Here is a 13,395-nt window from a genome sequence, read left to right on the forward strand (position 1 = left end):
TTTTTTACATTTCCAACATCTATCAGACACCTGATTATTCATTTTCAACAGTTTCTTAGGAGTCATGTACCACCTATAAAGCATTTTAAAACAGTTTTCTTTAATATTATTACATGTCGGTATCTTCATAGAGTTCTTCCATAAGTACTCCCATTGTTCCATCTGTATTTCTTTATTTATATTTATCATCCATTTTATCATTTGAGATTTAACCATTTGATTTTTTGTAGACCATTTCAATAATAGTTTATAAATTCTTAAAATCAATTTTTCATTATCGCCAAATAGCATTCTCTCCAGTTCTGTTTGTTTTAGTCTTACTCCATCATTTCTAACATCTTGTTCAAGCAAACTTTTAATTTGTTGCAATTGAAACCAATTATACTTATATTCCAATTCTTCCGCCGATTTTAATTCCACTTTACTGCTGTGTATTTTTAACAGTTGTTTATATGTTAGCCATTTCTCTTCATTAATATCCGAGTATAACTTTATTACTTCTGTTGGCACAATCCAAAGCGATTTCCTCTCATTGCCATGTCTTTTGTATTTCGACCAGGTTTTTAACAAATTACTTCTTATATAATGATGTAAGAAAAAGCCATCCATCTTATTTTTCCCATAACACAGATATGCATGCCAACCAAAACCATTTCCATGCCTTCTAATGTTAATAATTTTCTATTTAATAGCGTTATCCATTCCTTGATCCACACCAAGCAAATTGCATCATGGTATAGTTTTAAATCTGGCAATTGGAAGCCTCCCCTTTCTTTTGCATCAGTCAAAATTTTCATTTTAATTCTTGGTTTCTTGCCAGCCCATATAAACTCTGAAAGTTTCCTTTGCCATTTATTAAATTGTTTGTCATCCTTCACTATTGGAATTGTTTGAAACAAGAACATAATTCTTGGTAACACGTTCATTTTAATTGCCGAAATTCTGCCCAGTATAGACAAGTTCAACTTATTCCATTTTAACAAATCTCCATCAATTTTCTGCCAGAGGTTCTCATAGTTGTTTTTATATGTCAATATTTTTTGTTGTTATTTCTACACCTAAATACTTTACTTTAGAAGTCACTTCGCATTCTGTTAAGCTTTGTAGTTCTTCCTGTTTATTCTTTGACATGTTTTTACACAATTTTTTTAACTTTTCTTTATTTATATAGAAGCCTGCCAGCTAACCATATTCTTGTACTTTACGAAGCAGCAATGATGTAACTTGAGTTGGATTTTCATTTATAAACATTATATCATCAGCAAACGCTCTGTACTTATAGGAAAAACCTTTCAATTTCAATCCCTCTATCTCCTTGTCTTTTTGGATTCGCATAAGCAATACCTCTAAAGTCTTTTACCGTTTTCGCACACAGCTTACCTCGCAATCACAATCCTTTTCCCTCCGCAGCATCTGTCGGATTTCCCACCATCTGCGCCAGAATTACAGGAAGTGCCGCAGCTTTTGCATAGCAAATGTAAACTGGGTTTTAGCGGTTTACATTTGCTACACACTTTGTAGTATTGTAATCTCCCTCATAATTTTCTTTTTCCCAGGCCTCTTTTTAAGCTCCTTCTCCTTCTTTCCAATCTCTTTTTGTACGTCTATCATTTGTTTCTCTTTGGCTTTTTTATCTTTGTTGTTCAATGTAATTAAGATGCCCCTCATTACCGCTTTGTATGCATCCCACACTGTTTGAAATTGAATGTCCTCATTTTCATTTATTTGAAAGAAAAATTTAGTCTGCTTTTCCAGAGACTCTACTACCACCTTTTTCTGCAGCAAATCTTCATTTATCCGCCATCTTAAAGTCTTTTTTATGGGTTTTGCAGACCACATTAATGGATTGTGGTCTGCCCCTACTTTAGGAAGAATATTTTTTTTGTTATAAGTCCCAGTTTTTTTGTAGTCCATAACATATCAATTCTTGAGAAAGAATGTCTTGCTGAAAAGAAAGTGTAGTCCCGTTCTTTAGGGTTCAATTTCCTCCATACGTCCTCCAGATTTTCTTGTTTAATTAGTTAAAAAAATGACTTTGGAAGTTTCCCTTCATTATTTTTTTCCCAGATCTATCCAAAATATTCTTAACCATTCAATTAAAATCTCCCATTAACATAATTTGCTCATATGTCACTTGATCTAGTTGTTGCATAATGTCCTTTAAAAAAGTCTTTTACTCCATTTGGGGCATACAATCCTAATAACAAAGTTATTAAAATAACTGGTTTCATCAGTTATTCAAAAATAACTGGTTTCATCGGGGTCATCTCCCAAAAATTCAGCAATGATTTTATTATATATGTCCTTAAATCAGTCCCCTCAGATTCAGGCACCCCTCTCAGACGTATCTGGTTTTCCATTAGTTTGCAATCTTGTAGTACTGCTTTCTCCTGCATTTTTTTAATAGTGGAGTCCACTGTATTGATTCTCACATCATGGTCTTTCACCTTTTCTTCAACCTCCTGCATTTTCTTTAACACTGCTTGGGAATCTTTTCTGAGCACTTCTATATCTTTTTTTAATTCCTTCTTACATTCAGTTGACTCTTTTATCACCTTCACCAACCTTGCCTCCGTGGCATCCCTTTGGTCTTGCATTTTAGACCTTTTCACTTCCTCCAGTGTCCTAACCCCAGTCTCCTAGCTCTTTTCACTTCCTCCAGTGCCCTAGCCCTCATATGGATCTGCTTTTCTCCTGGTTTGTGGATAGACATCACTGCCTTCCCATTGTAAAAATAGCCTTTAAAGTTGACCTCGCCAAATCAGTTTTTAATTACACAGTCTTATAGCTTGGAGCATGCCCTTTCCAATGAGCCTAACATCGCCGTTCCTTGATGCTCCTAGGTTGAGATATTAATTTTTGAAAATTTTATTTTCTCCAAAATGGCGCCCGTGGCTTTTCTGCCCCTTTAAAAAAAATTTTCCTTTTTCTTCTAAAATGCTCCAAAATTAGTTCAAAACATATAGTCCAGTAAGTTTAGGCTTTTAATGATGATATTTGCCGGCTCTGCTAATTTTTAAAGTCCCGTTGTCTTTTTAAAGATTTTTAAACTTTTGACCTTCGTTCAGTGGCCACCGATGTTTCTCTATGATTATAGTCCTAGAGACGGCTAGGAGGCTAGCAATTTTCCCTTCTCTTAATGGCCAATTCCTTCCTTTCTTGCCATGAAGTCTCGTTTTCTATGATTGAGAAGTCTCGCATTGCTTCAATGACGCCACTTCCTGTGACGTCCTGTTGATCTGCAGTTCTGTTCTGTTTCGGGGGGGGGGGGGCTGGCCAGCCACAGGTATGCAGAACAATTTTGATTCTTCCTCTTTTAACTTTTCTCTAATTTTCTTAGTCCCAAATTTACCCCCCCCCCTCCTCCTTTACTTTAAAATACTACAGATGAATCCAGACCTTTATTTTTCCTCCAAATAAATCTTATTTTAGTCCCGGAGTGATAGATAAAGATCTTTACCTTTAAAGATCATGATCCTTTCCAGCACCGTTCTTTTCCAAAGTAGATATTAATTAGTCCCAAAGAAGCCTTGGAACATGATGGATTTAAGTCAATTTAACGACCCCAGACATCCTCTGTAGACGTTGGAATGCAATTCTTCTCCGAGGACTCTTCAAACCCAGAAAGGAACCCCATTGGGATACCTCGTCAGCCAAAGTAAATCCCCTCAGAATTTTATAAGCATGTCTTGGCCATCTCCTTGCCTATAAGATGTAGGCAGCAGGCGTTGAAATCACCTTCTCTGCCCAAAACAGAGGCTCTGGTCTGCTCCTCTATTGAGAAGCACGTCAATCCTCCATGACACCAAGCCGGAAGTCCCTTTGGAAAATAAAGTTGATGTGTTGCATGGTCTTGCTAATTTTCAGTATTTTAAAGACATTTTTTATCAAAAAAATATTAAAAACATTGTACACATAGTTTTCTAATAGGTCTTATCTTAAGGTTTTTGTGATACTACTGTACATGGTAAAGTAAATTTGACCTAATAAAAACTTTCTGGGTAAACAAACCATCTCTGTATTATTGCAATGACTTGGATGTACCAGAACATTTCTGTGCATGACCTTCTCACCTTTCCTGTTGCAGCTGCAAATGCCCCCAGGTATGCTGCTCTTGAAGATCCCCTGTTCACAGGAGAGCAGCATTTTGGGGGAATTTGGGGATACAGCAGAAGGGAGGAGGTGAGAAAAGGGTGGCAATCCATGTGAAGTAGTGTTCTGGAGGATCCAAGCCAGTGATTGGATGTAATAATAATAGTGAGGGAAATGTGCTATAAAAAAACCTAAACACATAATATAGTTCATGAGTGGCCAAACTTACTTGACATAAGAGCCACATAGAATAAATGTCAGATGTTTGAGAGCCACAAGGCATGAATGTCAGATGTTTGAAGGAAGGAAGGAAAATAGATGGAAGGGGGAGGAGAGGTGGGAAGAAAGCAAGCTGTTATCTGAGTTGGCTTGGAGAAGCGGTTTAAAGAGAGAAATGCCTTCTCCAGGCCAGCTGACAGGGCTGTGGGGGCTTCAGGAGCTACACAATATGTGTGAAAGAGCCACATGTGGCTCTCGAGCCAGAGTTTGGCCTCCCCTGATACAGTTTATTGTAAAGACAATGCACACATGCGGAGGATTCTTGCAGGTTCCATCTTTTCCTGTGCATGTACCCACATTGCAATGGGCTAGTGGAATGGAAAGTCAGTTAATGCCTTTGATATTATTACTTTATAGTTGTTCTCAAAATATAATATTTAATTTTTAATGTTGCTTTGTAGAGAAATCACATTACATCTTCTCTTTAATCACCACAGAAAAACTTCTAATAGCTGATCTTTTTAGAATCTTCATTCAGTCCTTTTTTTTTGTAGGATAGTGCCATGGTTTGTGATATTTGTATATATTGGTGCATGCCCTGGTAATGTAATCTATGTGGGTTTGCCCTTGAAGACTGTCTGGAAGCTACTGTTGGTATAGAATGCTGTGACCAGATGTTGACTGGAGTTGGTCATAGGGACCATATCACTCCCCTCTTGTTCTATCTACATTGCTCATAATTTGCTTCTGATCCCAATCTGAGGTGCTGGCATTGACCTTTAAAGACCTTATATAGCTTGAGGCCAGCAAGGGATAGCCTACTCCCATTTGAACCTTCCTGTCATCCACAGAGGCCCTGCTTCAGATGCCCCTGCCATCTGAGGTGGTAACCTGAGAAAGGGCCTTCTTGGTTGTGATGCCAAACTTCAGAATTCCCTCCCCAGGAAGATTCATCTGTCTCCCTCTTTTGTCTTCTGCCAGTTGGTGAAGACTTTTGTTTTGTTTGGCATTTCCTCACTAACTCTTATTAGCCCTCTTCCCTGTTAGTATATTTGTGTTTATGTTTATATGTTTTATTTGTTTTAATGTTTGCCACCTTAGGTACACAGGTCTGGATGGAAAGGAGGCATGTTCTAAATAAAAACCAGTTTATAAATATTTCAGCTTTGTGGTGACTGTTTTTTTATGTTTTTAGATTACCAGAGACTGATGACTGTGGCAGAGACAATCACAGCACTGATGTTTCCTTTCCAGTGGCAACATGTATATGTTCCCATCCTTCCAGCGTCTCTCCTGCACTTTCTAGATGCTCCTGTCCCTTATCTGATGGGCTTGCACTCAAATGGGCTAGATGACCGGTCTAAACTGGAACTCCCCCAAGAGGTAAAGAGGAAAGGTTTGTCAGAACTGGTGTTCACTTGATTTGCATTACCAAATTGTAAGGAACTCTAGCCCTGTTCATTGGTGCCATAGAGTTTAATGCCTTGAAATCAATTATTTGAGTCCTAGTAATCTCTCTCCATAGGATATTGCCTTGATGGAAGTTAGGAAGTTCAGGGAGTTCTTGGTCATGTATATTTTCTAGTTTTCAAGCACTTGAGTTAAAGAGCTCTATTGTATGTAATGGTGATAAACAGAAGTTTCCATGTATTGTTGTTAATCACTTATCTCTCACCTTTCTCATTGAAACTCAAGGCAGGTACAGAATATGAAAAGCAATTCAATCAAAGAGCAAATACCTCCAATAAACAATGCAGCAGTGATAATAAAGCATGTTAAACAAATGTTCTAGTATAGGGTTGCCAAGTCCAATTTAAGAAATATCTGGGGACTTTGGGGGTGGAGCCAGGAGACTTTGGGGGTGGAGCCAGGAGACATTAGGGGTGGAGCCAAGATCAAGGTTGTGACAAGCATAATTGAACTCCAAACGGAGTTCTGGCCATCACATTTAAAGGGACGGCACACTTTTTCAATGCCTTCCTTCCATAGGAAATAATGGCGGATAGGGACACCTTCTTTTGGGGCTCATAGAATTGGACCCCCTGGTCCAATCGTTTTGATACTTGGGGGATATTTTGGGGAGAGGCACTAGATGCTGTACTGAAAATCTGGTGCCTCTACCTCAAAAAACAGCCCCCCCCAGAGCCCCATATACCCGCGGATCAATTCTCCATTATTTTCTATGGGAATAAATCTCCATAGGGAATAACAGAGTTCCCAGCAGACATTTCCATTCCCTCCTCCCGCTTTCTGACGACCCTGAAGCAGGGGGAGGGCCTCCAACCAGAGGATCCCCTGCCCCCACCTGGGGATTGGCAACCCTACCTTTAAACCACAGGAAATGATGTTTATATTTTCTCTGAAGGGGATTCCCTGCTATCCACGTGGGGAAAATGAAATCTCAGAGAAGCTGGCTATAAGGTTTGGTCAGAATGATTTCCCCACCCTTCCAATTATCACTGCAGTATTTCAATTTTCCCCTCATATTGGGTTAGGGATTTTTAAAAGACTCAAAAACCAAGAATTACCTTCCCCAAAACCAACATAATGTCACCATGGGATTCTAAGGGATGTTCCTTCAGAAACCTATGAAGAAGGCACATAACAAAACTGTTCAGAGGACACTATGTTTGTAACAACATAATTTGTTGAATATCTCATGAGTGATTGAAGCCGCTCTCAAATTTCTGTCCTTAGCGTCTCCACCTACATTGTCTGCCTCTGGCTTGACTGTAAAAACAGAGGCCACAATCTAGTGCCACTAAGCTGTGTTAAATCTTGCTTTATTCAGGGAGACTTAAGTGTACTTTGGTGTCTTCTGGACTGTAGCCAGCGTTTCTCCCTTTGTACAGAGGTACCAAACAAGGCCCATCTGATTGGCAAGGGCACTCTGCTGATGGGCCTTCTAGGCCTCACTGTGCGCTGCTGCCCGCTCGTTCTTGCAGCCTGAGTCCTGGCCTGGCCTGCCCCCTCCCCTTCTTATAGACGACCCCCTCACTCAGGACTGGAGGAGAGCTGAGCCGAGCAGGCTGCCGCCGCTGTGCGCTGCTGCCCGCTCGCTCTTGCAGCCTGAGTCCTGGCCTGGCCTGCCCCCTCCCCTTCTTATAGACGACTCCCTCACCTCACTCAGGACTGGAGGAGACTGAGCCGAGCAGGCTGCCGCCGCTGTGCGCTGCTGCCCGCTCGCTCTTGCAGCCTGAGTCCTGGCCTGGCCTGCCCCCTCCCCTTCTTATAGACGACCCCCTCACTCAGGACTGGAGGAGAGCTGAGCCGAGCAGGCTGCCGCCGCTGTGCGCTGCTGCCCGCTCGCTCTTGCAGCCTGAGTCCTGGCCTGGCCTGCCCCCTCCCCTTCTTATAGACGACTCCCTCACCTCACTCAGGACTGGAGGAGAGCTGAGCCGAGCAGGCTGCCGCCGCTGTGCGCTGCTGCCCGCTGCTGCCCGCTCGCTCTTGCAGCCTGAGTCCTGGCCTGGCCTGCCCCCTCCCCTTCTTATAGACGACTCCCTCACCTCACTCAGGACTGGAGGAGACTGAGCCGAGCAGGCTGCCGCCGCTGTGCGCTGCTGCCCGCTCGCTCTTGCAGCCTGAGTCCTGGCCTGGCCTGCCCCCTCCCCTTCTTATAGACGACCCCCTCACCTCACTCAGGACTGGAGGAGAGCTGAGCCGAGCAGGCTGCCGCCGCTGTGCGCTGCTGCCCGCTCGCTCTTGCAGCCTGACTCCTGGCCTGGCCTGCCCCCTCCCCTTCTCTGATTGACCTCAGAGGGGAGAGGGGAACAGAGCAGGCCGACGCCGCTGTGCGCTGCTGCTGCCTCTTCTCTTCAACTTGCTGCTACGAAGGCCCCGGACTTGCGGCCTTTGCGCCGTTTCCCCCCTTCCCGCCCTCCCGCTTCCATTTTTTGGGACACCGGGGGAGGAGGGTGCAATCCCGGGGGTCCCCCGCCAGGGCGGGAGGGTTGGGACCCCTATTCTAGTAAGACTTGAATCTTAAACCATTGACGAGAACATCTCAAGAATTTCAGCTTTTATTTACAAACCATACTTTTACTTTTTACTGTTTTTACAACCCAAGTCATAAACTGCAAACCCTCATCCCTTGGGAGGAGAACCTAAAAGTTAGTTTTCATGTAACTTACCAACAGCTGCCAAAAATTTTGTCACCTGCAGGGTCTGACTCTGAGTATCCAGGATGATTTCGCTTCTGGAGAAAGAGAGTTCTGATTAAATAATGGAGAGATCAGTAAAAACAATGATTTATTTCTGGCGGTTTAACTGAGGTGCATGGGTCTCCTGGGCTGTTTTTCCTACTTGTTCTGTCTTTTAGAATGGTGTATACAGGGGTTATTTTGTAGAAAAATAGGTGGTGGAGCTCATCCAGGGATTGTTATGCAGCTGCAATACTATTCAATGGACAAGGAGGTGGAACTCTCAGGAGGAGGAGGTGGAACTCTCAGAAAGGTTCAGGTGCTGTGCTCCTGTGAGCTCCCACTGAATCTGAGGCCTGGGTGTATCTTGTGTATCTATATACTTATGTCTGATTAATTTCTGTTTCTTTATACATACCTGTATGCCTGTTTCTTGATATATATTTTAACACGCTGGGACAGTTTCATTGCATTGGCAGTTTAGGGAGACTCCAGAAGTAAAATGAAAGTGCGGTCTTTAGTCAACCCAGTGGATTTGGGTTATTTTAATACATTAAAAATATTTAAGAGATTTATTTAAACTGCTTAGTGCAATTTAAACTGCTTGGTGATTTATTTAAACTGCTTGTTGTGGTGAGGGAATTACTGCTGAGTGAATCAACAATTCTGTGTCACTATGTTTTTAGATATGTTTTTGAAAATGCTTTCTGGGTCAAGTCAAGCTGAAAGCAGTGGGATATGTTATTTTCCACTAGATCTGACTTTGTTTGTATAAACCATGGAAGTTTGGTTCTCTTGCTGGACAAGAATTGCAATACAATTTTAATACTAGAGAGAGCATTAACCAGGCCTCAGATAAAGCAGGAGCTCACAGGAGCACAGCTCCTGAACCTTTCTGAGGGTTTCCCCTCTTACTCCCTGCCTATTTTGTCCATTGAATAGTAGGTGCAGCTGCATAACAATCCCTGGATTAGGAGAGCAGGCAGCCAGCCAGCCACCAGGGGCTTTGCGAAACCCCCTGCAGCCCTCATTAACCCCTAGAGAAGCCCACACCACCCTTTCTCCACTTCTTATGTGATTTTGGGAGGCAGGTGGCTTGCTGGCCTTTTGACTGGGGGTGGGGAGTGGTCCAAGTGAGCCCCAGAGAAGCAAGACCTGCTTGGGCTGACTGGATCTCTAGCCAGCCCAAGCAGGCCTCACTCTCCCGGGGCCCTCCTTTCTTCATCAGGTTGCTTTTGACTGGGGGGGGGGGCAATATGCTAATAATTACGCTAATAAGCTCCACCACCTATTTTTCTACAAAACGACCCCTGGCATTAACAGTAAGCCCAGAAAGTGTAAATTAATCTTCCATCTGCTTAGGCTGTTAATGTACTTCTGTATTCAAATATAATGTTTCAGCTTTGTGTATATAGTATGTCAACAGAAATATTAATTGTACTAAGGGTTGCTTTTATATTTCTCCTGACTTTAATTTCCAGGCAAACCTTTGCTTTGTGGACATAGACAACCACTATGTTGAGCTGCCAGAAGATTTGCCTCAATTTCCAAATAAACTTGAATTCATTCAGGAAGTCTCAGAGGTCCTTATGGCTTTTGGGATTCCACCTGAGGGAAACTTGCATTGTAGTGAAAGTGCCTCCAAGATTAAAAGCCTCAGGACATGTGACATAGTCTCTGATAAAAGAAATGGGAACATAGCAGGGTCACCAGTCAATTCTTACAAACTGTTGAAAGAAAATGAGACCATAGCAAGGCTCCAAGCACTTGTGAAAAGAACAGGTGTGAGCCTAGAAAAGGTAAGTTATATAACACTTATGGGAGTTTAATTGCAAATGCAGACTGAACTGGGATTTTAACTTTTAATTGGTATTACTGCTAGTCACTTAAGCCTGTGAAATATGGAGGAAGGTTTGTCTGCTCCATTGATAATGTCAGCATTCAGACATCACAATTAACTGTGGTTTGCATAACCACAGGAATCGGGCTCCCTGCCTTGGATGGGGCACTGCTGTTACTGGCCCAGAAGGTGAGGAGCCTAGGGGTGAGTTTATCATCTCTGGCAGATCAGGCAGCTGGCTCTCTATCCCTCCCCCCTGAACTTGGCTACACTATAGTGACCTATGCAATGATACTGTAACTCACTTTACTTGAGCTTACCCCTGAAACTGGTTCAGAAACTCCAGCTATTGCTAAATGCTGTGGCACCCCTGCTGACTGTGACATCTATACTGGCACGCATTCAGCCGTTGCTATGCCAGTGCTACCAGATCTATTTCAGGGTGTTGGTATTGACCTTTGAAGTCCTATGTGGCCTAAGACCAACATATCTAAGGGACCGCCTATCCCTATATGTGCCCTAGAGAGACCATGTGCTTGGTGGACCATCATTTACTGGTTGTCCCTGGCCCAAAAGATGTCCACTTAGCCTCAACCGGGGCCAGGACTTTCTCCATCCTGGCCCTGACCTGGTAGAACATTCTCCCATCTGAGGTCAGAGCCCTGCGGGACCTATTAGTTTTGCAGGGCCTGTAAAATGCAGCTGTTCTACCAGGCCTTTGGTTATTTGGCCTCCCTTGCTGAAACTTCCAACCACATACTGCCCACAATGAGATTTCTACCGTGTTTTGGTGTATGGTCTAGTTACTTCCAGTCGTTTGGGATTGTTGAACCTTATTAATTTCTTGTAGTACCTGTTACCCTAAGGGGTTGTGAAGGTCTCCTGAGTTTGTTGAGGGAATTAGCTAGGAGGCCCAGACAATAAGAGAGGGGGTAACAAGCAGGATCTCCACCTATGTTTACGGGGATTTTTCCCTCAGTAGAAGTCTCAAATGAACCAGGCCTTAATTAATGAAATTATTTATTAATGAAAGTTAAATAAAATAAAAACCTATCAGTTGAAGAGCACTCTAAACAAAGAAAAACAAAGAAGGGAAAGAAAGTTAACCCAAAAACTGGAATAAGAAACCTAAAAGGTTAATACACAATTAAAGGGCTGAATATTAAAAACAAAGTGTAAAAAAATCATAAATCAACCTACATGTATTTATTGTTGAAAGCTAAAACCATTTAAGGGCCCATCATAAGCCTCTATCCTATGTAAAATCATAAAACCACAATGGGAACCCACTCAACTTGACCTGACACGTTTCGACCTAAATTGGTCTTCAGAGTTCAGAAAGGTAAGTACACATATCGGCTCATAATACAGAACAGAATAAAACAATAGAACAATGCTGGACCACAAGGAAATTTAGTGAAGAGACAAAGGCTTAGAGATATTCTTGACACACAACTCCTGGCACATAGGCTCTGACTTTACTTGATCAATTCTGGACCATGTAGCATACAAAAAAAAAACACTGAATGCTATAGGTATGCTCTTGATTAAGACATAAGGCTACAGAACAAGAGGCCTCAAGAATATCTCTAAGCCTTTGTTTGACACAGTCAGTTACAACCTTATGACCCACCGCCTCGCTGTTGCTGGAGTTCTCCTCTTTTCTCTGGGGATGGGAACAAAGGGTAGTGCTTGACGATCAGGCCTCCGTGTGGCATCCACTTATATGTGGAGTGCCACTGGGAGCCATTCTCACACCAATATTATTTAACATCTATATTTAACATATATATGTGCCCCCTTGCCCAGATTGCCCAAGGTTCTGGGCTGGGTTGCCACCAGCCACTGATAACACCTAGCTCTATCTATTGATGAGTGGCCGGCCAGTCACCGTCCCTGATCAGCTGTCCAAGGCATTGGGAGCCATGGCTGGGTGGTTACAACAGATCCGGCTGAAGATGAATCCAGCTAAGATGGAGGTCCTGTACCTGAGCTGGGGGTAGGTGGGTATGTACATCCAGCTCCCAGCCTTGGATGGTGCCACATTGGTGCCGGTCCAGCAGGTGAAGAGCTTGAGAATGATCTTGGATGCTTCCCTTTCTATGGAGGCCCAGATCATGATGGTTGCCAGGTCTGCCTTTTGTTATCTTTAGCAGATCAGGCAGCTAGCACCATATCTATCACTCCCCAGGACCTGGCTACAGTGATCCATGCAATGGTCACTTCCAGACTAGACTACTGTAACTCGCTCTGCATTGGCTTGCCCTTGAGACTGATCTGGAAACTGCAGCTGGTGCAGAATGCAGCGGCTTGCCTGCTGACTGCATCACCTCTACAGGTGGGCATTTGGCTGGCGCTCTGCAGTCTGCACTGGCTGCCTATTGAGTATTGGGTCCGCTTCAAGGTTTTAGTTTTAACGTTCAAAGCCTTACACAGCCTGGGACCAATATACCTGCGGGACCGTCTCCTCCCATATATGCCTGGGAGGTCATTACGTTCAGCCTCCCAATATCTCCTGGCTGTCCCTGTCCCAGGAGATGCCTGCCTTGCCTCATCTAGGGCCAGGGCTTTTTCAGTTCTGGCTCCGACCTGATGGAATCTGCTCCCTGCAGAGATCTAGGCCCTACCTGGTCTATTAGCCTTCCGTAGGGCCTGTAAAATGGAGCTGTTCCACCAGGCTTTTAGTTGAGGCTGCAGGCGTCTATTCTTGATCAATTCTTGATTTGGTTGGCCTCCCCTGTCGGCACTGTCATCTGTGCTATAAAATGGAATAATATCTACCATCTCTGTGGGATAACATCTCGTCATGATGTGAGACGGCCAGGCTGGACAATATTGTGATGATATGGAAAATGTTCTGAGTGCTGTTAAGTTGTTTGTTTACAAAATATTTTTATTGTATTTTATTGTTTTATTATATGTTGTACTTGCCCTGAGCCCTACGGGGAATGGGCAGAATAGAAACCTACTAAATAAATAAACGTGAAAAAATAAATTTTATTTCTAGTAAGTAAGTAAGTAAAATTTTATTTATATCCCGCCCTCCCCCGCCAAGCAGGCTCAGGGCGGCTAACAACAACAAAATAACAATACATTTAACAA

General features: G+C 43.0%; 1 protein-coding gene across 4 annotated transcripts in view; it reads left to right on the forward strand.

Moving 5' to 3' along the window:
* DENND5A (DENN domain containing 5A) overlaps nucleotides 1-13,395 on the forward strand; it is a 135,019-nt gene that overhangs the window by 42,537 nt on the left and 79,087 nt on the right. For all 4 annotated transcript variants that reach the window (XM_060263147.1, XM_060263148.1, XM_060263149.1 and 1 more), the window contains exons 5-6: nucleotides 5,507-5,694; nucleotides 9,935-10,252. In XM_060263147.1, the coding sequence (XP_060119130.1) occupies nucleotides 5,507-5,694; nucleotides 9,935-10,252 (506 nt within the window). The remainder of the gene's footprint in view (nucleotides 1-5,506; nucleotides 5,695-9,934; nucleotides 10,253-13,395) is intronic.

The sequence above is a fragment of the Heteronotia binoei genome, chromosome 21, assembly GCF_032191835.1.
Source record: "Heteronotia binoei isolate CCM8104 ecotype False Entrance Well chromosome 21, APGP_CSIRO_Hbin_v1, whole genome shotgun sequence".
In the NCBI taxonomy this organism is placed as follows: domain Eukaryota; kingdom Metazoa; phylum Chordata; class Lepidosauria; order Squamata; family Gekkonidae; genus Heteronotia; species Heteronotia binoei.